Genomic DNA, 27637 nt, shown 5'->3' on the forward strand with positions numbered 1-27637 from the left:
CTCTCTTTATATTTCCCCATTTTATAGGAACAGAAAGTAACTAACACAGCAGTCCACATGGAGGAGCTGGAAACCACTTGGTATACTTCCCTTCTGCCTACACTGATGGTACAGACTTCTTAATGGAGACTCAGTAGGCGGCTTGCAGGACGGCCCTGCGAGCCGCCTCACCCCCGATGCCGCCAGCAATCTCGTGCGGCTGTACCTCCGACAGCGAACAATGCTACTGAAGGCAGCAGGACACCAACGTGAGGCCACTCCTCAACCTCTCTTTAGGTGGACGTGCGCCTGACGCTGCCTTTCTTAAAGGGCCCACGGTGGGAACCTAACCATTGCTCCCCTTGATGGCAACACTGAGCCTCCTCCTTAAAAGGCCCCTCCGGAGGAGCTTCTGATGCCTCAGCAACAGGTCTCTGGATGTGCCTTGTGCCTTAGTGTGGCTTGCCTTCATTTCTGTATTCTTGTCTTTGTAGATAGCAGGGTGGCTGGTGGACGTGAGGACCGCCCGGTAACTTGCCTGCCTGGTGCGAAGGTGGCAGACCTCACACGTCACCTAGATAGGATTATAGACAGTGCTGGGGAGGAGCCGGCTGTCGTGGTACATGTGGGCACCAACGACATAGGAAAATGTGGGAGAGAGGTTCTGGAAGCCAAACTTAGGATTTTAGGTAGAAAGCTGAAACCCAGAACTCCAGGGTGGCATTCTCTGAAATGCTTCCTGTTCCACATGCAGATCCCCAGAGGCAGGCAGAGCTCCAGAGTTTCAAAGCATGGGTGAGACGATGGTGCAGGGAAGAGGGATTCAGTTTTGTAAGGAACTGGGGAACCTTTTGGGGAAAGGGGAGATTTTTCCAAAAGGATGGGCTCCACCTTAACCAGAGTGGAACCAAGCTGCTAGCACTAACTTTCAAAAAGGAGATAGAGCATCTTTTAAACTAGAACAAGGGGGAAAGCCGACGGTCACTCAGCAGTACATGGTTTGGAGAAATGTATCCTTGAAGGATACTAATGAAACAGGAGAGTTAGGGCATCCCAACAGAGAGGTTCCAATAAAAGAAAACATAGCCCATGTGCCTATATGTAAAAAATCACCGAAGCTAATGATTTCTGAATTATCCCTAACAACTGAAAAGCAGGTTGTTAATACAAACAAAAAACACACTTTGAAATGTCTGTATGCCAATGCCAGAAGTCTAAGAAGTAAGATGGGAGAGTTAGAGTGTTTAGCAGCAAATAATGAGATTGACATAATTGGCATCACAGAGACTTGGTGGAAGGAGGATAACCAATGGGACAATGCTATATCAGGGTACAAATTATATCGCAATGATAGGATCAACTTGGTGGGGGTGTGGCACTTTATGTCCGGGAGGGTATAGAGTCCAACAGGATAAAGATCATACAAGAGAGTAAATGCTCAGTAGAATCTATATGGGTAGAAATCCCCTGTGTGTTGGGAAAGAGTATAGTGATAGGAATATACTACCGTCCACCTGGACAAAATAGTCAGACAGATGAAGAAATGCTAAAGAAATCAGGGAAGCTAACCAATTTGGCAGTGCAATAATAATGGGAGATTTCAATTACCCACAGAGACAGCGTGCAAGGAATAGTTAGCGGTCCACCTTAGAATTTATAAAAGTTTTAATGAGAATAATTTTTAGACATTATTTAATGGCAACTCCATATACTTTCAAAACAGACAGTCAAAGTCCCCCGACACGGTCCCGTGTTTCGCTGGTGGCTGCATCGGGAGGGACCATAATTCAGTATCATCTACAAAGTAAAAGAATAACATAGGTGGAACTAATATATGTATGGCTATACAATTTTAAACAGATTTCACAAGCAAAACATACCTTATGTGTACATCATGGAGCGCATCGGCTCTCACTACTTGTTAACTATTTAAAGAAGCGGATTTGGCGCCAAAGAACAGAAGCTATCACGATAGGCTCAACCCGAGCCCCGCCCCCACTGATAACATTTCATCCGAACAGATGCCATTCTATGTCTTTATTTAGACCTTTAGGATGGACAGTAGATAGTGTAAAAATCCACTTCTGTTCCCTTCTACCCAATATTTCAGCGTAATCACCTCCCCTTAACGGGGGTACAACAACCTCCAAAACTGAGAAGAGAAGTTCAGCAATAGTGTGCCGGCATTGAACCCAATGCGTAACCAATGGTTCATCCATCCTAAGGAGATGAATGTTTGAACAATGTTCGATGATGCGGGTTTTCACCATCCTAGAGGTCTTTCCTACATTCAGTAATGGACAAGGGCATTGTATCACATATACAACACCCTTGGTGGTACAGTCCGATGCACTCCGAATTTGAAATTTACGACCAGTATTAGGGTGAGTAAAAAAGTCTGATATTACAATGTGGCTACACATCATGCAGCGACCACAAGGACCATGCTGGCCCCCCCTGGTATCCCTCTCATGTTTGGTAAAGCTAGCATGTACTAACTGGTCCCGAAGGTTGCTACCCCTTCGGAATGTAAAACGAAGTGGTGCCTGGAAAAGAGAGGATAATGATAAATTCTCCCAGTGTCTACGTATCATTGCTGCTATTGTTTTACTGGCTATCGAAAATGGTAAGATACAGTTGTGCCACTGGCCATCGTCCTCTGTTGGGGGAAGAAACAGCCAGTCACGAGTCGTGTAAAGTGCCCTTTTAAAAGCTTTTTTCACTACTCGGGGAGGATATCCCCTGTCCAAAAACCGCTGAGACATCTGCTGAGCTTGCTTTAGAAAATCACTACGAGAAGAGCATAAGCGCTTTAATCTTAAAAATTGTCCCGTGGGGATATTGTCTTTAAGGGGTTTAGGATGACAACTAGAGTAAGCCAGTAATGTATTTCTATCAGTCTCTTTCCTGAACAGTGTAGTGACATACTGGTCCTGGTCAACTGAAATCACTATGTCTAGAAATGCAATTTTTGAGGCATGAATGCAAAAATTAAATTGTATGTGTGGATTTAGAGAATTTAACCAGTCATAAAAGACAAAAAATTGGACGTCTGATCCTGTCCAGATGATGAGAATATCATCAATATAACGTAGCCATAAAGCCACTCGTGAAAACCATTCTGACGGGTACACTAATGAAGATTCAAAGTAATCCATGTACAGACAGGCAAGGGAGGGGGCCATAGTGGCCCCCATTGCTGTCCCTTTAATCTGTTGATAGTAATTCTGATCAAACAGAAAAAAATTCTTTGTTAATGCAAGAGTGGCCAGCTGTATCAGAAATGAAGTAGACACCCGGTGAGGGGCAGGCCGTCGGTTCAAGATGACCTCTATTAATTGTAACACCTCAGATTGGGGAATATTCGAGTACAGTGAAATTACATCGAGTGTAACAAAGAAAAAGCCACCCGAAGGAACTGTTAAATTTGACAATATCGTAATAAGATGAGAAGTATCTTTCACATAGGATCGAATCTGGGCTACAAATGGCTTTAAAAAAACATCCATGAATTTTGATAGTGGCTCCAACAAGGAATTAATACCCGAAACAATCGGGCGGCCCAGGTGGTGTACCAGGGTCTTGTGAATTTTAGGTAAAATATAAAATAAGGGCATAACCGGAGTGGAATTCACAAGAAATTTAGCCTCCCTACTAGTGAGCATTTTACAGTCAAAGGCCTCCTGGACAAGATCCTTAATCACCTTTAAAAGCTCTTCAGTGGGGTCTCCTGGAAGCAGTTTATAAAACGAGGTATCGCCAAGTTGGCGCAATACCTCCATTTCATAATCTGTTATACCCCATACTACAATACCCCCGCCCTTATCGGCGGGTTTTATAACAATAGAAGGATCTTTTGATAAATTCCTTATTGCAATAGCCTCCTGTTGAGACAGGTTATATTGTATAAATTGCTTCCTAGTGGCAATAGCGTGGGCATCCTCACTTACCAACCGCTCAAAAGCCCCCAATAGGGGATTAACAGGGCCAGGAGGGGTCCATCCGGATCTCTTAGAGATGACTGACATATCCATTGTGGGTGGGGTATCCGTAAAAAACAATTTTAATCTCAGTACACGGAAAAACCGGTATAGATGAACCTGTAAATCAAACGGATCACATTTAATGGTCAGTACAAAGGATAAACCCCTTTGTAATGTCCTTCTTTCTACATCTGTTAAATCTCGAGCAGATAGATTGAAAATAGTCTCAGTAGTCACTGCCATGCGTCTGGAAGCGGACGTGGTGTTCGAGACACTTTCTGTCCTGATTGGCTTGTGGTGTTGGTAGTGCGAAATCGTGTGCTGCGAGTCTCCCTGTGGGGTTGGCCTGAATCTAAAAAAGAGGCCGCTATTGAAGAGTATCGTGAGGAAGCAGTAGCAAAAGATTGTGATGCGCTCGATGGTCCTTGTGCAGGAACTGGAGGGATTGAAGAACCGCGGGTCTTGCGTCCTTGCCCGCGGCCACGAGGTAAGTCTCCGGCCACAGAGTCCTCTGAAGATGAGGATGAAGAGTCTTGAGCGAATGTAACCTTCTTCTGCGGCTTTTTTGCCATCCATTTATATACGTAACCTGTGCTATAATCTGTAGAATCCCGTTGAAATTTGCTAAATTTGATAGCCTTCAAATCGTCCCGAAATTTGGTTAAATTGTCTTCAAATTCCTGATATTGTTGTTGAAATGTTTTCAGTGCTAGAGAATGTTTAATCAGATCTAATTTGAAAGAAAGATCCTCCTTCAAAGTTACTTGTAACTCCTTGTTCGTCTCAATAATAAGTACCATGAGATCCAAGGAGCACTTGTTCAGTATCTGGTTCCAACGGGTTATAAAGGCAGCGTTTTCCGTGTGTAGCCTCGATTCTTTTTGTATCCGTAGGCCTCTAGGAATGCGGCGTACCCGACAGTATTCAATTAACGTAGAAGAATGTAACTCGGCTCTTGTCAGACGTTTCTGAATGTTTATTACCTCAGACCAAGAGGAAGTGGGAACAGAGTCATTTGATGGTTCAGCAAAAAAATAGCACGTCTGTGAGGACTGCGTTCACCGCTTCTTCAGTGTAGCTGAAAGTGGTTTCGTCAGTAGCCATTTAAAGCTTCCAATCAGCTACACTTTCAGCTACACTGAAGAAACAGCCAGTCACGACTCGTGACTGGCTGTTTCTTCCCCCAACAGAGGACGATGGCCAGTGGCACAACTGTATCTTACCATTTTCGATAGCCAGTAAAACAATAGCAGCAATGATACGTAGACACTGGGAGAATTTATCATTATCCTCTCTTTTCCAGGCACCACTTCGTTTTACGTTCCGAAGGGGTAGCAACCTTCGGGACCAGTTAGTACATGCTAGCTTTACCAAACATGAGAGGGATACCAGGGGGGGCCAGCATGGTCCTTGTGGTCGCTGCATGATGTGTAGCCACACTGTAATATCAGACTTTTTTACTCACCCTAATACTGGTCGTAAATTTCAAATTCGGAGTGCATCGGACTGTACCACCAAGGGTGTTGTATATGTGATACAATGCCCTTGTCCATTACTGTACGTAGGAAAGACCTCTAGGATGGTGAAAACCCGCATCATCGAACATTGTTCAAACATTCGTCTCCTTAGGATGGATGAACCATTGGTTACGCATTGGGTTCAATGCCGGCACACTATTGCTGAACTTCTCTTCTCAGTTTTGGAGGTTGTTGTACCCCCGTTAAGGGGAGGTGATTACGCTGAAATATTGGGTAGAAGGGAACAGAAGTGGATTTTTACACTATCTACTGTCCATCCTAAAGGTCTAAATAAAGACATAGAATGGCATCTGTTCGGATGAAATGTTTTCAGTGGGGGCGGGGCTCGGGTTGAGCCTATCGTGATAGCTTCTGTTCTTTGGCGCCAAATCCGCTTCTTTAAATAGTTAACAAGTAGTGAGAGCCGATGCGCTCCATGATGTACACATAAGGTATGTTTTGCTTGTGAAATCTGTTTAAAATTGTATAGCCATACATATATTAGTTCCACCTATGTTATTCTTTTACTTTGTAGATGATACTGAATTATGGTCCCTCCCGATGCAGCCACCAGCAAAACACGGGACCGTGTGGGGGACTTTGACTATCTGTTTTGAAAGTATATGGAGTTGCCATTAAATAATGTCTAAAAATTATTCTCATTAAAACTTTTATAAATTCTAAGGTGGACTTCGCTAACTATTCCTTGCACGCTGTCTCTGTGGATATTTATTGATGTGCAGGGCACTCTGCTTCATGTTTTGCTTGGTAGATTTCAATTACCCCAATATTGACTGGGTAAATGTAACATCAGGACTTGCTAGAGATATAAAGGTCCTGGATGTAATAAATGACTGTTTCATGGAGCAATTGGTTCAGGAACCAACAAGAGAGGTAGCTATTTTAGATTTAATTCTTAGTGGAATGCAGGATTTGGTGAGAGAGGTAACAGTGGTGGGGCCACTTGGCAACAGTGATCATACATAACATGATCAAATTTAAACTAATAACTGGAAGGGGGACAATAAGTAAATCTACAGCTCTAACACTAAACTTTCAAAAGGGAAACTTTGATAAAATGATGAACATGGAAACAAAACTGAAAGGTGCAGCTGCAAAGGTTAAAAGTGTTCAACAGGCATGGACATTTTTAAAAAATACAATCCTAGAGGTGCAGTCCATATGTATTCCACACATTAAGAAAGGTGAAAGGAAGGCAAAACGATTACCATCATGGTTAAAAGGTGAGGTGAAAGAGGCTATTTTAGCCAAAACAACATCCTTCAAAAATTGGAAGAAGGATCTATCTGAAGAAACTAGGATAAAACATAAGCATTGTCAAGTTGCGTGTAAAACATTGATAAGACAGGCGAAGAGAGAATTTGAAATTAGTTGACCATAGAAGCAAAAACTTATAATAAAAACTTTTAAAAATATATCCGAAGCAAGAAACCTGTGAGGGAGTCGATTGGACCTTTAGATGACCGAGGGGTTAAAGGAGCTCTTAGGGAAGATACGGCCATTGCAGAAAGACTAAATTAATTCTTTGTTTCTGTGTTTACTAATGAGGATGTTGGGGAGATACCAGTTCCAGAGATGGTTTTCAGGGGTGATAAGTCAGATGAACTGAACAAAATCACTGTGAACCTGGAAGATGTAGGAGGCCAGATTGACAAACTAAAGAGTAGCAAATCACCTGGACCAGATGGTATGCATCCTAGCGTCCTGACGGAACTAAAAAAATGAAATTTCTGATCTATTAGTTAAAATTTGTAACCTATCATTAAAATCATCCATTGTACCTGAAGACTGGAGGGTGGCCAATATAACACCAATATTTAAAAAAGGCTCCAGGGATGATCCAGGTAACTATAGATCAGTGAGCCTGACTTCAGTGCCGGGAAAAATAGTGGAAACTATTCTCAAGATCAAAATCGTAGAGCATATAGAAAGACATGGTTTAATGGAACACAGTCAACATGGATTTACCCAAGGGAAGTCTTGCCTAACAAATCTGCTTCATTTTTTTGAAGGGGTTAATAAACATGTGGATAAAGGTGAACCGGTAGATGTAGTGTATTTGGATTTTCAGAAGGCGTTAGACAAAGTCCCTCATGAGAGGCTTCTAAGAAAACTAAAAAGTAATGGGATAGGAGGGAATGTCCTTTCGTGGATTACAAACTGGTTAAAAGACAGGAAACAGAGAGTAGGATTAAATGGTCAATTTTCTCAGTGGAAAAGGGTAAACAGTGGGGTGCCTCAGAGCTTGCCTTTGCAACAGGTCCCCTCGCTCCTTGTTGCTTCCTGGCAATTCTTCAAGTTCCTGATTTCTTCTATCATTGGACTGCTTCCCCGGACATGATCTCTGCTTTGCCTGACCACGTCGTTGATCCTCTCCCAGTGTTGACCTCTTCTTTGCCTCACCACATTGTTGATCCTCTCCCAGTGTTGACCTCTGCTTTGCCTGACTATGTCATTGACTCTCTCTTCGTCCAGACCTCAGCCTGTCTTGCCACTACTTCCTGCTTGCCGCCGGCCCTGACTCTCGCTTGCCTATGACGCTTCCTCAGTCTACATCCTGAACTTGGCCTACTCAGGCTTCAGCCTGTTCTTGCTCGGGCACCTCCTCATAACGGAAAGGATTAACCTTTTCCTAGAAGAATGGTGGAAGATTACCAAGGACTGATGGGTCTTCAAAATTGTGGAGACTGGTTACTGTTTGTGCTTCTCCTGTCCCCCAGCACTGCACCAGTGTTTGGCCTTCATTCTGGATCTGGATCACTCGACCCAACATCTCAAGGTGGAGTGGCTTCTCAGTCAGCAGGTGATAGAACCTGTCCCTACCCACAGAATTTGACAAGGGTTTCTACTCCCATTATTTCTTTATCCCCAAGAAGTTAGGAGGATTGTGTCCCATCCTGGGTTTATGAAGACTGAATAAGAGCCCATTTCAGGAGAAATTTAAAATGAACTTCCTTCATATCATCCTGCCCTTCATTCAATTGGAGACTGGATGTGTGCCCTGGTTCTGAAGGATGCGTACGCTCACATACCCATCCATTACTCTCATTGAAAATACCTCCATTTCATAGTTGATTATTTTCACTACGAATACAAGGTTCCCTCTTTTGGGATGTCGGTGGCCCTGAGGGTCTTCGTGAAATGCTTAGCAGTGAAACCAGGGCATTTTCATTGCCAGGGAATTTGTGTCTTTCCTTAGCTGGATGACAGATTAGTGACAGGACCTTCCCAAACAAGGGTGTTGGACTCACTGCAGAAGACAATCTAGCTCCTTCAGTCACCAACTTTCAGAATCATCTTTGTTAAATCAAACCTTGTCCAGAAAATCAAGATAATCAGGGCATGGATAGACTCCCTGGAGGAGAAAGCGTTCCTTTCATCAGAGCGAGCATTCAAAGTCCGTTTCTCCTACTGATGCTTCTTGTGACTTGAGGAAGTCACGTAACCCTCCACTGCTTCAGGTACAAACTAGATTGTAAGTCCTCTGGGGTAGGGAACTATCTACTGTACCGGATTGTAACTTGCCTTCAGTTTGGGTTTGAAAGGCAAGCAATTACATCTAAAATCCAGATACTGAAAACAAATAAAAAGAGGACCCTTCCATAAAGTCTTGCCCAGGGTCCTTTTGGTGGCTAAAGTGGCCCTGAGTAGGAAAGGTAAGCAAAGGCAGATATCAACGGAAAAGAAGCTGGAAAGACCAAAAGAGAATGCAGTGCTTATAGAGGACAATTTTCCAAGCCATTTTCCCCCAGGTAAACATCGTCCTCCTCTCCCGGGATTAAAGCCCGCGCAGGTTTTTAGAAATATGCACTATTTTACCCCCTTTCGGCTGCCTGCATGAACAACAGGTAGAAAGCGCAGGGTCACTTTTAGCACGCAGCTGTAATCCCGTCCTGGCAGGCAGGCTGCACTCCAATGGGGCTATAAACTTATTTGTTGTTTCTTCAGGGCTGGGACCCCGGCTAGCTCTTTCACAGTCTCTTTCCCCCAGGGCCTGGGGCCTTCTTCTATGAGGGGGGGGGGGGAGGGGAGAATATTTCTTCCAGGGCTCAGAGTGCTAGGGCTGACTTGGGTACTCTCTCTCTACCTCTGGGGAGTGGTGTCCTTTTCCCTCCATGTGGGTGCAGTATAAAGCCCAATAAACATGCGGAGACACTTGGTTAGCGTCCACAAAAAGAAAAATCTTTTTACTGTTGGGCAATCAAACTGTAGAATGGCATGTACATATGTGGTGGGAGTGTAGGGTGGTACAGGGGTTCTGGCCTGGAACAACAGAAGGTTATTTCATGTATTTGAGGTTAACAGCTGGTGGAGGACGCGCAGCTCGCTCTCTCTCTTGGGGGTCTGGTCCAACAGATGGGCAATGAGGCCACATAGAAAGCTGGTTGGACAACTGCTACGTGCTGCAAGGTTGACGACTGCTCAAGCATGGAAAGGCGCTCCTGCCATCAGTGGATGGTGGGCCAAGGTTCCTGAGATCGCCACAATGGAGAAGATTACCTATATGCTCCGGGACCAGTTGGACAGGTATGAGAAGGACCAGGATCCTGATTGGATTTGGAGAGGGGACAATTTGAATATCTGAATAAAAGAGGGCGGTGGGAAAGGTGGGTGGAGGATGATTGCTATTTATTGTTAGTTAGTATTCCCAGCTTTTATAGGGTATTGTAAGGGGTAGACCTACACTATTGTATAAGACTGGGTGCAGTTCTTCGTGTGTTGAAATGGTACCACTGTTTCTCATTTGGTAGGTCTAAAAAGTGTGCAAATAAAAAGTTATTTAAAAAAAAAAAAAAGTAGAATGGCAGTAAAACAAAACCCTCTGCACCACAATGTCTCTCTCTGTTTATTGCACAAATCTCCTCACCAGGGCCAAGGAAACTTCCACCCTCCATGACTTGGATAAGTGGAGCTCCCAGATGGACAGGGCCTCCTTTAGCTGGACGGAAAGCCCCTTCCAAATCCCGGTAAAAATGTCCTGGGCGCAGAGAGTAGGATCCTCTCTCTCCCCAGGGGGGTGAAGCCGCCGGATGGCTGTCCTCAGTGATCTTTACTTTACTCTTACTCATGATCAGATCATCTACAGTTACTCCTTTTCGTTCTTTCAGATTCTCTCTGGATCCCAGGTGGGGCGGGATTCCTTGGAAACAGGAAATTCACCCTGCTCCAATGCAGGAAGGAAGGGGACAGCCAAAACCTTCCTCTTGGGTCTCAAAACTGAAATCTGTCTTCCCCTTCAGAGGAAGTTAACACTGGAGTGGTCACTACCACCTCCGTTCCTGGTCGAGGGTACGGAGGGCAGGGCTTCCCTAGCCTGAGCAGGCCCCAGATACAGGATTCCCCGTGCCCTGCGCCCAGGTGGTACACGGGCTCTCACAAGGCTCCTACCAATAAATTGTAAAAACCCCAATAACAACCCAAAGGGAAAAATCCTAACAAGCCAGTGAGCAGACCAGGTAAATGGAAAACTCTGCGGACCCTGATCAGGATCCCCAAGTAGGTTGGGCCTGGTTCCTCTGGTTAGGCCTGAAAAAATCAATACAGGAAAACTCACCACCTCCTAACTGCTAGCAAACAATAAGATTGCCCGCCCCCCCCCCTCTGGAGAAGGCCACTTAAAAAAACTTTGGCAGGGGGTTGGCCATTCCAGCACCCTCAAAGGGAGGGGCTGCATTTGAATGGCAACCTCCCCCCATTCACTGGCCTATACTGATCTTACTAAGGGTTCACCCAGGCCTTAATAGTAACAGAACTGAGTGTCTGTTATACTTACTTTTGCAGCTGTTCATTTCCAAAGGGGAAAGAATACAAAGTGCACTTAGGCTTAAAGCTATTCAGAATGGCTCCACCCCCTCAAAAAGCGATGCCTATGGCTCTATCGCAATGCACTCTTGCACGTGTAGTCCTGCTTCCTCTGTGCACAATCAGGCCAATAAAGAACGGCGCGCTCAGCCGAGCGCACCGTTAGCCCCCGTTTGGCCGCGCGTTTTCCACGTGCTATTTTTACCCCTTATACAGTAAGGGGTAATAGCACGTGGAAAACGCGCAGTCAATCCCCCCCCCCCCCCCCCGAAACTAATAGCGCTCATCACATGTGAATGCATGTTGATGAGCCTATTAGGTAGTCACCCGCAATACAGAAAACAAAATGTGCGGCCAAGCTGCACACTTTAATTTCAGACGGCACCAGGCAAGTGTACAGAAAAGCAGAAAAAAAACTGCTTTTCTGTACACCCTCCGACTTAATATCATAGCGATATTAAGTCGGAGGCCCCAAAAATAAAAAATAAAAAAAAATCTTCTTAAAAAATTTTTTTTTTAAATCTGCCCCCGGCCCGGCAAACGGATGCTCAATTTTGCCAGCGTCTGTTTTCCGAACCCGTGGCTGTCAGTGGGTTTGACAACCGACGCCGGTAAAATTAAGCGTCGGCTGTCAGACCCACTGACAGCCAACGCTTCTGCCAATAAGGAGGCGCTAGGGACGCGCTAGTGTCCCTAGCACCTCTTTATTAGCGCGGGCCCTAATTTAAATACTGAATCGCGCGCCCAGGAGAGGCGCGGGAGAGCGGGCGCTCGCCTCGGAGCGCCGGCTCTCCCGCGGATTTTACTGTATGGGCCTGAATGCTGGGTACCAGCTAGGACAGGTCCCACAATCTGTCACGGGAACGATGAGGAGCAGCAATACACTGGCAGTGGCAACCACTGTCTAATAAGACACGAAGTGGAAGGAAATGGTTAGATGGTACGTTTCCTGAATCACTTTCAGTGCAGAAGAGCAGCTTTGCACTTTCCCAGTACGGCTGGCGATAGACAGACTTTATTTATAGACTGTCTGACTAGATCATATCACCACGCTAACGGCTTTGCCTTCTGATGCAGTCACAAAGCACAGGCGAGTGTGGCAATTATTACACATCAAGTCTGATGGCAAGGGGAAGGGTGACAAGGGGACGAGCAGGAGCAACAGGTGGGGAGGAGAAGGCATCAGCGAGAAAGTGTAAGGATGGGGCATGTAAATGGAATAGAGGAAAGCAATAACAAGATGTGGGAAGGAAGGGAAAAGAGAGTCGAGGAAGTGTAAGAGGTACCGAGGTGAAGGAGTGATAAGAAAATATTTGCAGCCCTTGCAGTAAGGGCTTGGAGACCCTGCGTGTTTGGAACGTTCCCTAATGGTAGGGCCCAGGTTGACTCTGGCCCATTCCACGAATAGTTCAGGATCAGAACAAATCAATTCCTACTCCTGGTGGAAATCTTTGCAACTGAGGAATGCAGAATTTGCGCAGTTTCCCTTCTTACTGTTATATTCTAATATTTACGCAGAATGCGCCAGCATCTCCTGCAGGATACGGGAGGGCAGGTTGGAAAGCCGTACAAAAGGAATCTCTGGAGACCTCCACACCCAGCACCTTCTCTTCTGTCCTCCCCCCTCCTCCTCCTCACCTTTTTTTTTTCTCTCAACGCCATCCTTGAACAGGGGTATTTTTCCGGTCCTGCGCAGCTCCCAGAGAGCGAGAGCCACACAGAGCCCAGACTCCTGCACTGTTCTCGCAAGACACTGCAGTGCAGTTCCAGCAGCACCCGGCTCGCTCTCTCCGAGAGACACCTGTATCTCTTCCAAGGATGGTGCCACAGTAGCAGGGCCTAGTGAGAGGTGGAACCAGCCGGTGGAAGCTGCTACAGGCAGACATGTGGGGGAGAGGCAGGTGGGAGTGGAGGCTGACTTGGACAGGTTTGGAGAGGGAAAACCTGGGGGGAGAGTGTTGATGAGGGATGAGCTAGGAGGGGAGGAAGAGAGTGTTAGGAAGAGCTGGAGGAAAGGTGAAATGTTCAAGGGGGGGGGGGAGGATGAGCTGTGTGGAGAAACCCGGGGGATGCAGGAGGGAAAAATAAGGGGATTGCAAGTGTATTAGAGGGAGGGAATGTGTGGGGGAGACAAACGGAGAGGCGAGAAGCCTGGGGAGGGGGGGGGGGGGGGAGTGAGAATGTTGGGGGGAAGTGTGTAGGGAAGAGTAGCTGCGGAAGGTAAAAGTGAATGTTGGATGGGCAGAGAAAGTGTTGGGGTGAGAAGCGGATTGAGTGTTGGGATGAGCTGGGAAAGGGGAGCTGAGGAAGTGGAGAGAGTGCTATGGGAGGAATGAGCTGGGAGAGAAAGTGTTGGGGGGGAAAAAGCTGGGGAGAGGGATAATGTTGGGGGGATGAACTGGGGAGGAGGGAGAGGATAGTGTGTGTTGTTGGGGGTGGGGGGTGACCTGGTGACTGGGGAATCAATGTTGGGGAGAGGAGCTGCTGGACAAGGGCGGGAGAGAAAAAGTCTTGGGAGAACGAGATTGGAGAACACAGGGACACTGTTGTGGGGGATGAGAGGGGAGAGTGGTGGGGGGAGGGGTCGGGCGTGGGGACCAGGTCAGGGAAATTACAGCTTCTGGGTTTTTTTTTCAGGGATTTTAATTTGGTAAATCCGTGGAGCCCAGGAGGAGCTGCATGCAGCACTGACTTCTAGCGGCTGGGTCATTGATAAGCAGGACTGCTTCCTGGAGCAGTTGCTGAAAGAGGCAGCCACTTTTGTGCTAGTCCTCGGTGGCACGCCCAGCCTGGGGGTGGGGTCAGTAAGCAATAGTGATCATAATGCAATCAAATTTGGCATAATCACTGGAGGGAGGACATTAAGCAAAACGACTACAGTAGCACAGAACTTTAACGAGGGAGAGTGTGATAGAATGAGGAAGTCAACTGGAAAAGAATCTAAAAGGAGTGGTTGCAAGGATTAGTTCACATGAGGCATGGACATTGTTTAAAATGTATTCCACGAATGAAAAAAGGTCAAAGGAAGACCAAACAACTGCCAGCGTGGCTTAATGGTGAGATAAGAGAGGCAAATCTAAAAGGGCATTCTTTCGAAAATGGAAAAGCAGAACCAAATGATGAAAATAGGCAACAGCATAACCATCTTAATGCTTTGTTTTTATTTCTATCTTGATCTTTGGTTTACTGTGTATGTCTTTTTTGTGAGCCGCCTAGGGGTTTTTGCATAGGTGGCATATAAATAAATGTAACCATAATCATAACCACTGCAAAGTTAGATGTAAAACAGTATTGAGAGAGACCAAGAGTGTTGCACGCTCCGTCCGCGCACAGGCCTGCTCACCTCGCTAGCTCCTCTGCAGGTCGCGGATCGGCCTCCCCAGCGGCAGCCGCGAGCTCCTCCAGGCCTCGGCATCCCGCGGTGGTGGTCACCGGGCCTTCCACTGCGCACCAGGCCTCACGCAAGAGTTCGGCGTCCCCAGTGGCATTGGCCACGCCCCACGCACACGCGGACCACCCGGCCTCTTGTAGGCCCAGGGGCGGGTCCTAGCTCCGCGGCGCATCCTGAGTGAACGTACGATATAAGGAAGTCCCTGCCTGCACTTCCTTGCCTTGGCAATCGGGTTGGCACTGTAAGTGTACTAGTTTGCCTCCGCGTTCATAGCCTTGTTCCAGCCTTGTTCCAGCCTTGTCCAGCGTCCTTCTGTTCCAGCGTCTGTCTGTCCTGTCTCCCCAGGTAGTGCCCTCGGACTGTCTCTCTGGTACTGACCTCGGCCTGCTCCTTGACCATTCTGTTCGCTGCCTGGATTCTGACCTTTGCCTGCCTTGTGACCTCGTCTGACCTCTGGAACCTGACCCCTGCTTCGTTGACTACTCCTCGGACTGATCCTCGGATTCTGACCCCGGCTCCATTGATCTCATCTTCTGATTCTGGCTCTGTCCCTTGCCTTGTCATCGCCTACACTGTTCTGGCCTTTCTTGCTCCTCCAGACCTACAGCCTAGTGTCCGACTGCGCTCCCTTGCTGTTCGTGGGCACGCCTCTCTACTACCTCTCTGGGAGACCCTGCAAGGCCCACCTAAGTCCAAGCGGCCCGGGTCCCTACGGGCTCCACCTGGGGGGACCGTGGGCTTCCAGTGGTGAAGCTCATCCTAGCCTCTGTCTCCTCCTGTGCTCCGCTCCCTGGGGGCAGGTGTTTCCTGGTCCCTACCAGGGAGCCGTTCTCCACTGCTCCACGAGAAGGGTCCACCTCCAAGAGAAACTTTGAAAAAAAAGCTTGCCGGTGAGACAAAAGCTACTAATAAAAACTTTTTCAAGTACCGGCACATTTGAAGTAAAGGACCTGTGAGGGAGTCAGTTGGGCCGCTAGATACCTGAAGGGCAAAAGGAATACTGAAGGAGAACAAGGAAATAACAGAAAAATTGAATGAATTCTTTGCCTCAGTCTTTACAGAGGAGGATGTTGGGAACATACTCACACCTGAAACATTCTTTAATGGTGGAGATTCTGAAGAACTAAAACAAATATCAGTGACAATGGAAAATGTAATCGATCCGATTGACCAACTAAAGAGTAACAAATCACTGGGACCTGATGGCATCCACTCCAGAGTTCTAAAAGAACTAAAACATGAAGAGGTCAGTATTCAAATCTATTTACACAGATAACTCACAAGTTAACCATCTAGGGAGGAGAATTAGACCAGGAGACCAGGGTTCGAGTCCTGCTGTTGCTCCTTGTGACCTTGGGCAAGTCACTTTACCCTCCATTGCCTCAGGTACAAAAACTTAGATTGTAAGCCCTCTGGGGATAGAGAAATACCTACAGTACCTGAATGTAAACCGGTGTGATATCTTGATTGAGATTGAATGTCGGTATATAAAAATAATAAATAAAAAAAAATAATAAATAAATCTGATTGATTGTTTTTGAATACTGAGTCACTTGTCCAGCTAGATTTTAGCCAAAAAAGTCATTATCTGGCTGAAATCTAACCCAATTAAAAAAAAGAGGCATTTTGGGGAGGAGTTATATTATCCAGCTAACTTAGCTGATTTTTAACTACAACTGCTAAGTTACCCAGCTTCGAGTGGCCAGATAGCCTGCCACTTAACCGGATTGTTGAGCGTCCCACTTGCACCCAACCCGCTCCCGAGTCCGCTTACCCTTCCTCGATGCCAGTCAGTCCCGAGTTGGCCTCCCTCGCGCCTGCCGCCAGCTCCACTCGGCCACGGCGTTCTGCGGTGGCATTCCCTAATACTTCACCTTCCAGCTCCAGCTCCAGCCAAGCCTTGCCCCCGCCCCTAGGCACTCGCGCGGACTGACCGGCCTCTTAAAGGGCCAAGGGCGGGTCCCAGCTCCGTGGCGCACCCAAATTGATTCTTGTACAAAAGGAAGTGCCTCACTCCACTTCCTTGCCTTGGCAATCGGGTCAATCACCTAGTGATAGCAAGTTTGCCCTCCTGCGTTCCAGTGTCTCCTGTTCCAGTGTCTCCTGCTCCTTCGTCTCTCCATCCCTGATAGTACCCTTCGGACTGATTTCACGGTACTGACCTTTGCCTGTTCTTGACTACTCCTTGATCGCTGCCTGACCTGACCTCTGCCTGGAACACTGACTACTCTCGTCTGCCACCTGGAACTCGACCTCCTGCTTGACCTGACTATGCACGGACAGACCTCTGTTACCGACCCTGCCTGGCTGACCATTCTGCACCAAGACTCTGGCATTGATTCTCGCTGTACACTCGGACACTCTATTCTGCACTCCTGCAACCTCTGGACTTCCTTACCTGAACACCGACCGCGCACCCTTGTTCGTGGTGGGCACTCCCTTGAACTTTCTCTCTAGGAGACCCTGTGAGGCCCACCTAAGACCAGGCAGCCCGGGTAACCAAGGGCTCAACCCGAGGGAACCCCGGGTTGCTATTGGTGAAGCTCCAGCAAGACTCTGTCTCCTCCTGTGCTCCGCCTCCTGGTGGCAGGCGCTCTCTGGGTCTGACCGGAGGGCCATACCAATTCTGCAACAGGCCAAGGGTCCACTCCCAGCACAACACAGATATCTTCAAAAGATATCCGGTTAAGTGGTACTCCTATAATAAAAAAAAAACCCACCCTCTGAACCAGAGTCTGCTTAGTAAAATCAGGAAAAATATTTACTTTCTCTCTCAGAAAATTAGATGATCACAGAAAAATAATTTCAATATCAGATCCCTATCCATTTCCAATGCAAACGTTACAATTAAGATTTCCCTTGAAACAATATCTTCCTGAGAATTTTCCAGTAAGACAGAAACATCTAACCTACAGGAAGGAGTTAGAACATCTAAATCTCCTTCTTGAGATGCAACAATACATTTCTGAAAGGAAATATAATATACTTTGTGAACTGGAGGCATATTCTGGGGTAAAATGTTTAAATTTTCAGAAAAATATCTTTTAATCATTTCATATGGGGAAACAATTAACTTTTTGGAAAATTTACAAAACGCATAGTATCATACGGGCCGATTCAGTAAAGTCTGCAGGACTGTGCGCGCGATACAGTATTTAAATGAGGACCGGCAGTAGAAACGGGCAAAAGGAGGCATAGGGACACTAGCGCGTCCCTAGCGCCTCCTTTTGGCCCGGAGCGGCGGCTGTCAGCGGGTTTGACAGCCGACGCTCAATTTTGCTGGCGTCGGTTCTCGAGCCCGCTGACAGCCACATGCTCGGAAACCGGACACTGGCAAAATTGAGCATCCAGTTTTCGACCCGACAGCCGCTGGCCCACTTCAAATTTTTTTTTTTTTTTTTTTAACTTTTTTTACCCTTCGGGACCTCCGACTTAATATCGCCATGATATTAAGTCGGAGGGTGCACAGAAAAGCAGTTTTTACTGCTTTTCTGTGCACTTTCCCGGTGCCCAAAGAAATTAGCGCCTACCCAAAGGTAGGCGCTAATTTCTGAAAGTAAAATATGCGGCTTGGCTGCACATTTTACTTACTGAATCGCGCGGGAATACCTAATATGGCTATCAACATGCATTTGACCCATGGACCGCCTGGTCTTTAAGTGTGTGTGTGTGTGTGTGTGTGTGTGTGTGTGTGTGTGTGTGTGTGTGTGTGTGAATGGGAGGCTGTCTAGAATGAGTGGGTGTGTGAATGGGAGATTGCCTGTGATGGGTGTGTGGGTGTGGGTGTGTGTGTGAATGGGAGCCTGCCTGGGCGTGTGTGTGTGTGTGTGTGTGCACACGCATGCATGGGAGCCTTCCTGGGACGAGCAGGGTGTGTGTGTGTGTTAGAATGGGATGGGAACATGCCTGGGATTGGGTGGATATGAATGGGAGCCTGCCTGGGGTGTGCGCATGTATATGGGAGCTTGTCTGGTTGTGTGTGTGTGTGTGTATATATATATATATATATATGAATGAGAGGAGAAAGTTTGTGCATCCCACTCTCACTACTCCACGATATTCCCAGGGTGACTGGAAATCAAAAGTTCCCAGGTACGGAGAGCGTGAATTTTTAAAATCCTTTTTAGTTTTATTTTTCAGGTGTTATTTGCTGTGTCTGCTGTTTTGAAATATTTTATTGGTATTTGGGACATTTAAAAAAAACTTGTGAATGAGTTTTTAATTATTTGATCTTTTATTCAACAGCTTTTATTTAAATATAATTATTAGTATGTTTTTTGTATTATGATTTTTTTTTTTATTTCTTGATTTTATTGTTTGATGTTTGAGGAATGGTAATGGTTCTGTTTTTCATTGTTGCACTGCATAGAGAGTCTGGCTTCTTGCGGTTTCCAGTTCAGTTTTTGTCTGCGCATTTGAATTTCTACTTTATGGTTGCTCTATTTTCTATTTGGTGAGGGTCTGTTTATGTTCTGCATGTGTGAATGAGGTGAGGCATTCTCCTAATAGGAAGTGTATCAGTGTATTCAGGCTTTCAGAGGGTCAAGCCCACACCCAACACACATCACAATAGGCCTAATAGCATGTGGATTCCAAGAGTCTGTTTTGCAGGGATTTCTGGTTGGCTTCACAGCAGTGCATGTAAATATAATATAAGTGATATTTTTACCTCAGAATACTGTACTTTGATATTTTTCATGTTCAATATAAATGCATAACTCTTAACCTTGCATGTGGAATGGGGCAGGAGGGGGACGCGTGTTGTGCAAGGCTACGAGGTTCGCCTGGAGCACCTAATACCCTTGCACCAGCCATGGGTTTGTGGGGGGAGGGATGGTATCAATTTTTAAAGTTTGTATCACTGAAGGGAGCTGGGCGGTTTTTGGTGGGCCTGGGACATAGAATGAATGGAGGGGGGGGGGGGGGGGGAAGCACGGTAATTGTTCACACAGGACAGCAAAAAGAATTAGCACTGGCCCTGCTGGTGGCAGCTCCGGGACAGTGCTCCCTTCTTTGGCAGAATTGACTCCGGCACAACAGCCCCCTTGATCTCTTCCTTCACATCCCCTCCCTTCCACCCCCCCCCCCCCCCACACCCAGCATCTCTTCTTCTCCTACCATCCACATTATTCTCACCTCTCTCTACTCCACGCCACTCCCAATATACCAGCATCACCCCAATCTTTTTACCCACTTTCCGCAGTACCAGCATCCTCTCTCTCTCTCTCCACCCCACATTCATCTGCCCAGCATCTTTCTCCACTCAGCCCCACCCATTCAGCACTTTCTCACTTCTCTATCCCGCCATGGGCTCAGCATATACTCTCCATCTCTCTCTCTCTCTCCAGCTCTCCATGCTTCCCCAGCATTCATTTCTCTCTCTCTCTACCCCCTTTTATTGCCAGAGAACATTTCCTGCATTCTTTGACCGCCAGCAGTCCTGGATCTCTTCTGCTTCTTCGGCTGTCAGCAGGATGGGCTCTACTGTCAGCCCGGGGCCTCATGCTGGCAGAATTTTTCTGCCCTCACCACCACTCCCCCCCCCCCCCCCCCCGGCAATATTTGTCACTCTAGGTCAGTGGTCCCCAACCCTGTCCTGGGGGCCCACCAGCCTGTCGGGTTTTCAGGATATCCACAATGAATATGCATGAGAGAAAATGTGCATGTTCTGGAGGCAGTGCCATGCAAATTTTCTCTCATGCATATTCATTGTGATATCTTGAAAACCCGACTGGCTGGTGGGCCCCCAGGACAGGGTTGGGGACCACTGGTCTAGACAACTGCCTAGTTCGATTAATGGAATCACCGGCCCTGCTCAATTACGCATGAAAAGGAGAGGACTTACAGAAAGTTTGGGGAAAATATCAAAGCTAGAGGGAAGGAGGGGGTGCCTTAAAGGAGTGGAGGAATAGCTTAATGGTTAGAGCAGCAGGGAAGCCAAGATTAAAATCCTGTTGATGCTCCTTGTGACCTTAGGCACATTACTTCATCCTCCAATGCCTTAGGTACAAATTCAGGCCCCAATGTAATAAGATGTGAATAAAACATGTGCATTGAACTTCAGCACACATTTTCTTTACTCAGTCACTAAAAAAAAAAAAATAAAAAAATGTTATCTCCCGAAGCAGTAAGCTCCATGAACTCCAGCTTCAGCCCCATAGACTAACCCTAGTCCCAGAAATCTTACCCCACTCCTGTCCAGGAGTAAAATTTCCAGCGCTAAGAAAATACGAGTTAAGCCAGCGCGCTTCTCTGCAATGGGGGATAGCAGCTAATGCCTTGGGATCTGCATGGAGGAGCACTAATTTGTGTGCACATTTTTACTCACATTGGCGTGCACATTTTTTGTGCACTAAACTCCTCGTTAAATCAGGAGACAAGTTGTACGGACAAAAATGTGCCCACTACCATGCATTTACCATGTGCTCATAGCCGAGCGCACTTTCATACATCAGGGCCTCAGACTGCAAGCCTTCTGGGGACAGGGAAATACCTGCTGCAGCTGAATGTAACTCACCTTGAAGCACCAAAGAAAAGGCATGAGCTAAATCTGAATAAATAGAAGAACAAGGGGAGAGATCAAAGGAAGATGGCTGAAGGATCAGGAGTAGAAGGAAAGAACAAGAGATGAGTGGAGAAAGAGAATAGGAGGGAGAAAGGATCAAAGATAATGTGGACAATTCTCTTGCACTTGGAGGACTAGTTTATACAGGTACTGGTATTGGAGGCGGACTACTTTTCCATGGGCCAACCTGTACTTTTTTTTTTTTTTTTTCACATGGCTGCGCAAAGGAATTCATCCGAGCAGATGATAGATTTGTGGCTGTCAGAAATGCCCCCTTTTACTCTCAGCAACATTTCGCGACATTTTCCTTACAAAAAACAGCATGCGGAAGTCGTCCACCCTGAGAACGAGAGGGAGCGATCAAAGGAAAAGAATCAATCAACAGCAGAAAAGAGAAGATCAGCAGCAGCAGCAGACGGGACAGCGGAATTAAGGAGCAAGTGGAAGGAGGGTAACAGAGCAGGCAAGGAGCTGAGGGTGAGGTGTGTGCCAGGGTACGAATGCCGCTTGGAAGCATTTGGGCACATAAGAGACATGGGTAGGTTCCCAGATCTGTAACGGACTCGGTAGGAAGGGGATGAATGCAGACACTTACCCGTTCCTTACACCACGCACAGCTAGGGTGCGAGAGAATACATTCCCTGCAGGAGATGCTGGGCTTACAGGGACCTGCAAGGGAGCAAGAAGTTAGTGGCAGTTAGTGGCAGGCAGAGTATTTTCACTTGTCTATAGTGGTGAATTAAGACCCTCTGGGGGCCCTAGGCATCAAAGCTATTCTGGCCCCACAGGCCCGTATTGGGTAATCTGGCACTGTTCATCTCGTCTCTTCCTTCTACCTTTCTTTCTTACACATGAACCCCCTCCCCAGGGCCTTGCCAGTCACCAATTGACTCTGTTGTGTCATTTTTAGGGGCTTATATACTAAACTGCGTTAATGCCATAAAGTGCATTAAATGCCTTTGTTGGCATCTAACGTACCTTAAAAACGCAATAATGCGTTAATAGTAAGGCGCAAACAAAATTGTAATGAGCTGTGTTGCACGCAAATACATTCAAAGCTGCTCGTTACTTTTCCAAAGGATTAATGCAAGTTGGTATTAAGGCACATGATTTGCATCAACTTGCTTGGTTAACATAAAGACTTAACTAAACTTCCTGAGGTGTACTTATAGCTTTTGGTGTAGCCTCTGTGAGCTACACTGGCTCCTGGTTGAAAGCGAGATGAAGTTTAAAATCCTATGTTTTAATGCTGCTTGTATCAGTTGGCCCCTGAATGTTTTTCCCAGCTTCTATCCTACCCCACCCACCCTCCACCGGCATTAGCTAGACAAACACGTACGAGAATTGGCGCATTCAACTGCTCTGCTCCTAAAATATGGAACAAGTCATCTCTAAGGCTGCACCTGGAAGCTTATCACCTCATCTTCCGGACAAAAGAAAAGCCAAAGCTTGCCTGTTTAGCCAGGCCTTTTCCTGGCCTCCACTGCACAGACTCATCCTGCTACCACCTTCTTCCTACCCAAACTCTGCACAACTGCGTCCCCTCTTGGGCTAATTTTACCTAATTGGTTCTTACTATCTCTCGCACCAGGTGCTTAACTTGTGTATCGATGCATTTTGTACTGCACTATTTTATTCTTACCCAATACACCAAATTAATCTCACATCTTATCTATTTATATGCATTATTCACAGCCAAGTACCTACTTTCAATCTACCTCATATCTAAAAGTCCATAGCTGTCTGTAAATGACCTACATTCTCAATGTTCTTTGTCTATAAATCCAATCCGCCTTGTGACTCTCTTAGGAAGAGACGGTATATGAAATGTTTATAACGCTATAAAAAAAACACGAACTGTGATGGGGCCCATTATCTCCCCCACTCTCTGAGAACCCTCCAAACGAACCCCCACCCCCAGGACCCAAGACGACAAGATCCCCACCAGCAGACCCCCATCCTCCCATCCCAACCCTCTTACATCGACCTCCTCAGCAGCCGATCCTCCTACTTCAACCCTCCTAGATCAAAACTCCCTCAGCGGTTTGATCCTCCCACCTTTACTAAAGATTTAACACCCTTTAGTAAATTGGGATTTAAAATTAGAAAATAACGCCCTTTAGCATATACGTCCCTTAGAAGGCCATTTACTAAAGCTTTTCTCCCATTCTATGCCCATGGGGAAAATGCTTAGTAAACAAGGCCCTTAGTTGGTTGTCAAGATTTGCAAATCCTTTAAGGAATCACATTCCTCAAGCCAATCCCATTTATAAATTACTTGTTTATTGGTTTTTCTCCCAATTACATGACCTGAGACTTTTCCAAACTGAAAATACACCAACCTGCCTGTCTCCTCTCCATTTATTTATTTATTTATTTATTTAGATTTAGATTCCGCTTTTCGCACTTTTTTCAGCACTTCAAAGTGGATTACATTCAGGTACTGTAGGTATTTTTTTCTCTGTATTTGCTGGAATATGTAGGGTACCACTAATTTTACGTCTATTGGTAGAGGTCATTATGTGATCTTTCACATCCCTGGGGTTCCTTCAGAAGAATGCACATTATAGCCAAAGTTTTTGTAGTAGGGGTTGCAGAAAAGCCTTTTTGACCCTGCCCTGTGTATAACCTAAGTCAGCATCCCCTATACTTTAAGTGAGAAGGGTACTACAGCACTCCCATCACCTTCAGTTCCAGCTCTCCTGTTAGAATTCCCCTGATAACAGGCAGGAAATGTTCCAATCTGGGGCTTTTTCAGAAGGAGGAACTTTTATCGGTGAACTGGAGTTAACCAGCAGGGAATGTGCCAATCGGAGGCAGTGGCCAATGTTCACATGCTCACCTCACCCCTTGATCATTCTTACCACAGTCTGTCTCTGTCTCTCCACTTCCTGTTGCTGCCAGCCAGAGCAGCAGCCCAGCTCCTGTGGCCAGAGCCACACCCTTCATGCTCTAGAAGTAGAAGAAAATCCAGATGAAAGAGATAATGAGAGGGAGTTAAAAACCAAACAGAAATAACAGGGTGCTTCTGGAAGGCTGAGTGTTCCTGCAACCCATTAGTCATGAAATAGCAGAGACCCTGCAGAAGGGATGACGCTTCCACCAGCATATTTGCTATTGAAGTGGCAGCTGTTTTGTTGAAAGAGCAGGGTGCTCCCTTCAACATATCTCTAAGAAACACAGATAAAAATACTTACTTTTCCAAAGTCTTGCTATTTTTTTTTTTACTTTATATTTAATTATATCAAAGACCCTGCTGTTTCACATCAGACAAGTTGCAGGACCACATTCAACCTGACTTCAATCCAGGGCCTGCTGTTTCGTGCGAAATCTGTTAAAACCAGCGCTTCTCACCCCATGCACCATGGCATAGCACAACGTCCTGGATGGTCCACGGTAAGTGACAGTGCCAGCATGATCCTCTCCCCATTTCCTCTGGAGAAAACCACTTCTTGCACCTCTGCTGCCTCCTCCTTTGGCTTCACCCAGAGATCTAAACGCTCAGGTCTCTGTAGTCTGGTGGGACCTGCCAGCACTAGGCGCTCAAAGCACAGAACAAAAGTGTCCAGCTGAAGAGGCAGACACCACTGCCCCTCTGCCAAGAAGGACAAGAATCATGCCGGTGGGATGGAGGGAGAGGCAAAAGAGGGGGTAAAAATGGATCACACAGTTTAACGAAATGTGGTCAGATGTGCTGAAAGGATTGAGCAAGCATGAAAGTGTGCTCTGAAGTTAAAAAAAAAAAAAAAAAAGTTGAGCAGCAGTGTATCAAATACACAACCCACAGACAAAGTGCAAATCATTTCAGCAAAACCCAGCATTGTTCACTTTGTTGTTTGGTTTTGTTTATTGGAAACTGTAACACACCTTTATCTAAAATCAGTTATGCAAACGTCCCGTTCTCATTCAGATTCTCTCCAGGCTTATTGAAACCAGAAATACAGTTACTGCCTTCAATTTGGAAATCCCCTATGGAACATGAGAGGACAAAAAAGGTGGAAGAACAGGCCCAAGCTCAGAGGTGCAAGTGAGGATATTTTAAACTGTGCGCAGTGGTAAAAAGAACAGAAACATAGAAACATGACAGCAGAAAAAGTCCATACGGCCCATCGTCTGCCCATTCATCCAATTTATGTAGCCCTTACAATTCCCATCACTCCCTCAGAGATCCCCCTGCATTTAACCCAGGCTTTCTTGAATTCAGATACCGTTTTTGCCTCCACCACCTCCACTGGGAAGCTGTTCCATGCCTTAAGATTATTCCTGAGTCTACTCCCTTTCGCCCTCATCCCAAGACCCCCTCATTCGAGATCCTCCATTCCATTAAAAGAGGCCCAACTCCTGTGCATGGAAACCTTTGAGATATTTAAATGTCTTTTAAATCTCCCCTATCTCGCCTTTCCTCTAGGGCGTACACATTTAGATCTTTGAGTCTATCCCTATACGCTTTAGAACAAAGTCCACTGACCATTTTAGTAGCCACCCTCCGGACAGACTCCATCCTGTTTATATCCTTTTGAAGGTGCGGTCTCCAGAACTGTACCCAGTATTCCAAGTGAGGTCTCATCAGGGGCCTATACAGGGGCAATATCACCTTCCTTTTTCTACTAACCATTCCTCTCCCTATGTAGCCAAGCCTCTTTCAGGCTTTTACCATTGCTTTATCCACCTGTTTGGCCACCTTAAGATCATCAGATTCAATCACCCCCAGATCCTGCTCTTCCTTTGTGCTTAGAAGAATTTCACCTTCAATAATGTACCTTTCCCTTGGGATTTTATATCCTAAATGCATTACTCTGCATTTTTAGCATTACATCTTAGCTGCCAGTCTCTAGACCATTCCTCAAGCTTCACTAGATTCCCTCCTCTTGTTTTCCACACTTTCCTGGCTGTCCAACCCAGTGGTTCTCACCCTTTTTCCATTCATGACACACCCGATAGACCACGCTCTCATGTGTGACACAATGCTCATTACAAGTCAAGGCAGAAATAAAAAATAAAGGCCCAGTATTATTTTTATTGTTAAGAATGACACAAGGGAAAGATACGTATTCTGTCTGAACAGAAATTGCATAAATAGTAAACATCCCATACCAAAACAGCTCCAATTTCCAGCACTCAAACAGTAACCACCTTACTTAAGAAAAGGCAACACTGAAAATATTACACCAGGCCTTAAGACACCAATACTCCTCCTATTAGGAAAACAGACCAAGCCAGGCTGCTACAGAGCCCTCACAGAAACTACACACCAGCAGAAAACCTCACCTCAGTCACATGTACTGACCCTCTCCTAACAAAGAATAAAGAGACCATAAAGTATAACTAGAAACATGCAGACAAAAACTGAACTGGAAACAAAGTGTAACAAAGGAAAAAGAGAAACATCACCCATCCTTATAAAACAAATCAAGAAATATAAAATCAACAGCAGTAAAACCATAATAATAAAAATTAGATTATTTTGAAACAGCTGATGAATGAAATATCCAATAATTAAAAATCCATATATAAAATTTCTAGATACCAATAAAATATTTCAAAATAGCAGGTACAAAAAACCAATAATGAAAAATAATAAGGATAAAAAAATGCTCTGCTCTGCATACCTGGGAATTTTTGATATCCAGGTGCCCTGAGATTGTTTAGAATTAGCAGAAGGAGGGATGGTTTGCTTGCAACTTTCTCCTCTCTCTCTCACATTGGCTCTCATCACGCACATTTACACATGCTTTTTCTCTCTCACTTATATAGGCTCTTAATTATACATTTACACACATGCTGTCTGTCTTTTCACACATACCCACACAGAGGCTTTCAATCACATAAATGCTGTCAAGCGCAATTACATAAATGCTGTCTCTTTCTCACACATAGAAGACTCATTCACACACTTACACTTTCATAGGCTCTCAATCACACATATACACATGCTTTTTCTTTCTCACTTATACAGGCTGTTAATCATACATTTACATACATGCTGCCTGTCTTTCCACACATACAAAGACACAGGCTTTCACACACTTACTTGCTGCCTCTTTCTCTCACACACAGACTCTCATTCACACACTTACACAAATGCTCTCTTTCTCTCACTTACACACAGGCTCTCAATCACATATTCACATACTCTCTCACCTACACCGGCTCTCAATCACACACAGACACATATGCTCTCTCTCTCTTACATATACACACAGGGGCAGATTTTTAATATTACGCGCATGGGGTACATTTATGCGCCCTAGCTGGCGCGCACAAATGTACACCCGATTTTATAACATGCGCACGCTTACACATACAGGCTCTCAATCACTCACTTACATACATGCTGTCTCTCTCTCTCACACACACACACACACACAGGATTTCACAC

The 27637-nt window shown here is 45.8% G+C and overlaps 1 protein-coding gene across 4 annotated transcripts in view; it reads right to left on the reverse strand.

The window, feature by feature from the left end:
* The window catches only part of ITGB7 (integrin subunit beta 7), a 124736-nt gene that overhangs the window by 68101 nt on the left and 28998 nt on the right, over positions 1-27637 (reverse strand). For 3 of the 4 annotated variants that reach the window (XM_029595067.1, XM_029595065.1, XM_029595066.1), the window contains 2 exons: positions 24123-24210; positions 21854-21927 (listed from right to left, as the gene is read on the reverse strand). In XM_029595067.1, coding sequence (XP_029450927.1) covers positions 21854-21927; positions 24123-24207 — 159 coding nt within the window. In that variant the 5' untranslated portion in view covers positions 24208-24210. Of the gene's footprint in view, positions 1-3929; positions 4101-21853; positions 21928-24122; positions 24211-27637 lie in introns of those variants that run through there. The other variant, XM_029595064.1, reaches the window with a different exon arrangement.

The sequence above is a fragment of the Rhinatrema bivittatum genome, chromosome 3 (genome assembly GCF_901001135.1).
Source record: "Rhinatrema bivittatum chromosome 3, aRhiBiv1.1, whole genome shotgun sequence".
Classification (NCBI taxonomy): domain Eukaryota; kingdom Metazoa; phylum Chordata; class Amphibia; order Gymnophiona; family Rhinatrematidae; genus Rhinatrema; species Rhinatrema bivittatum.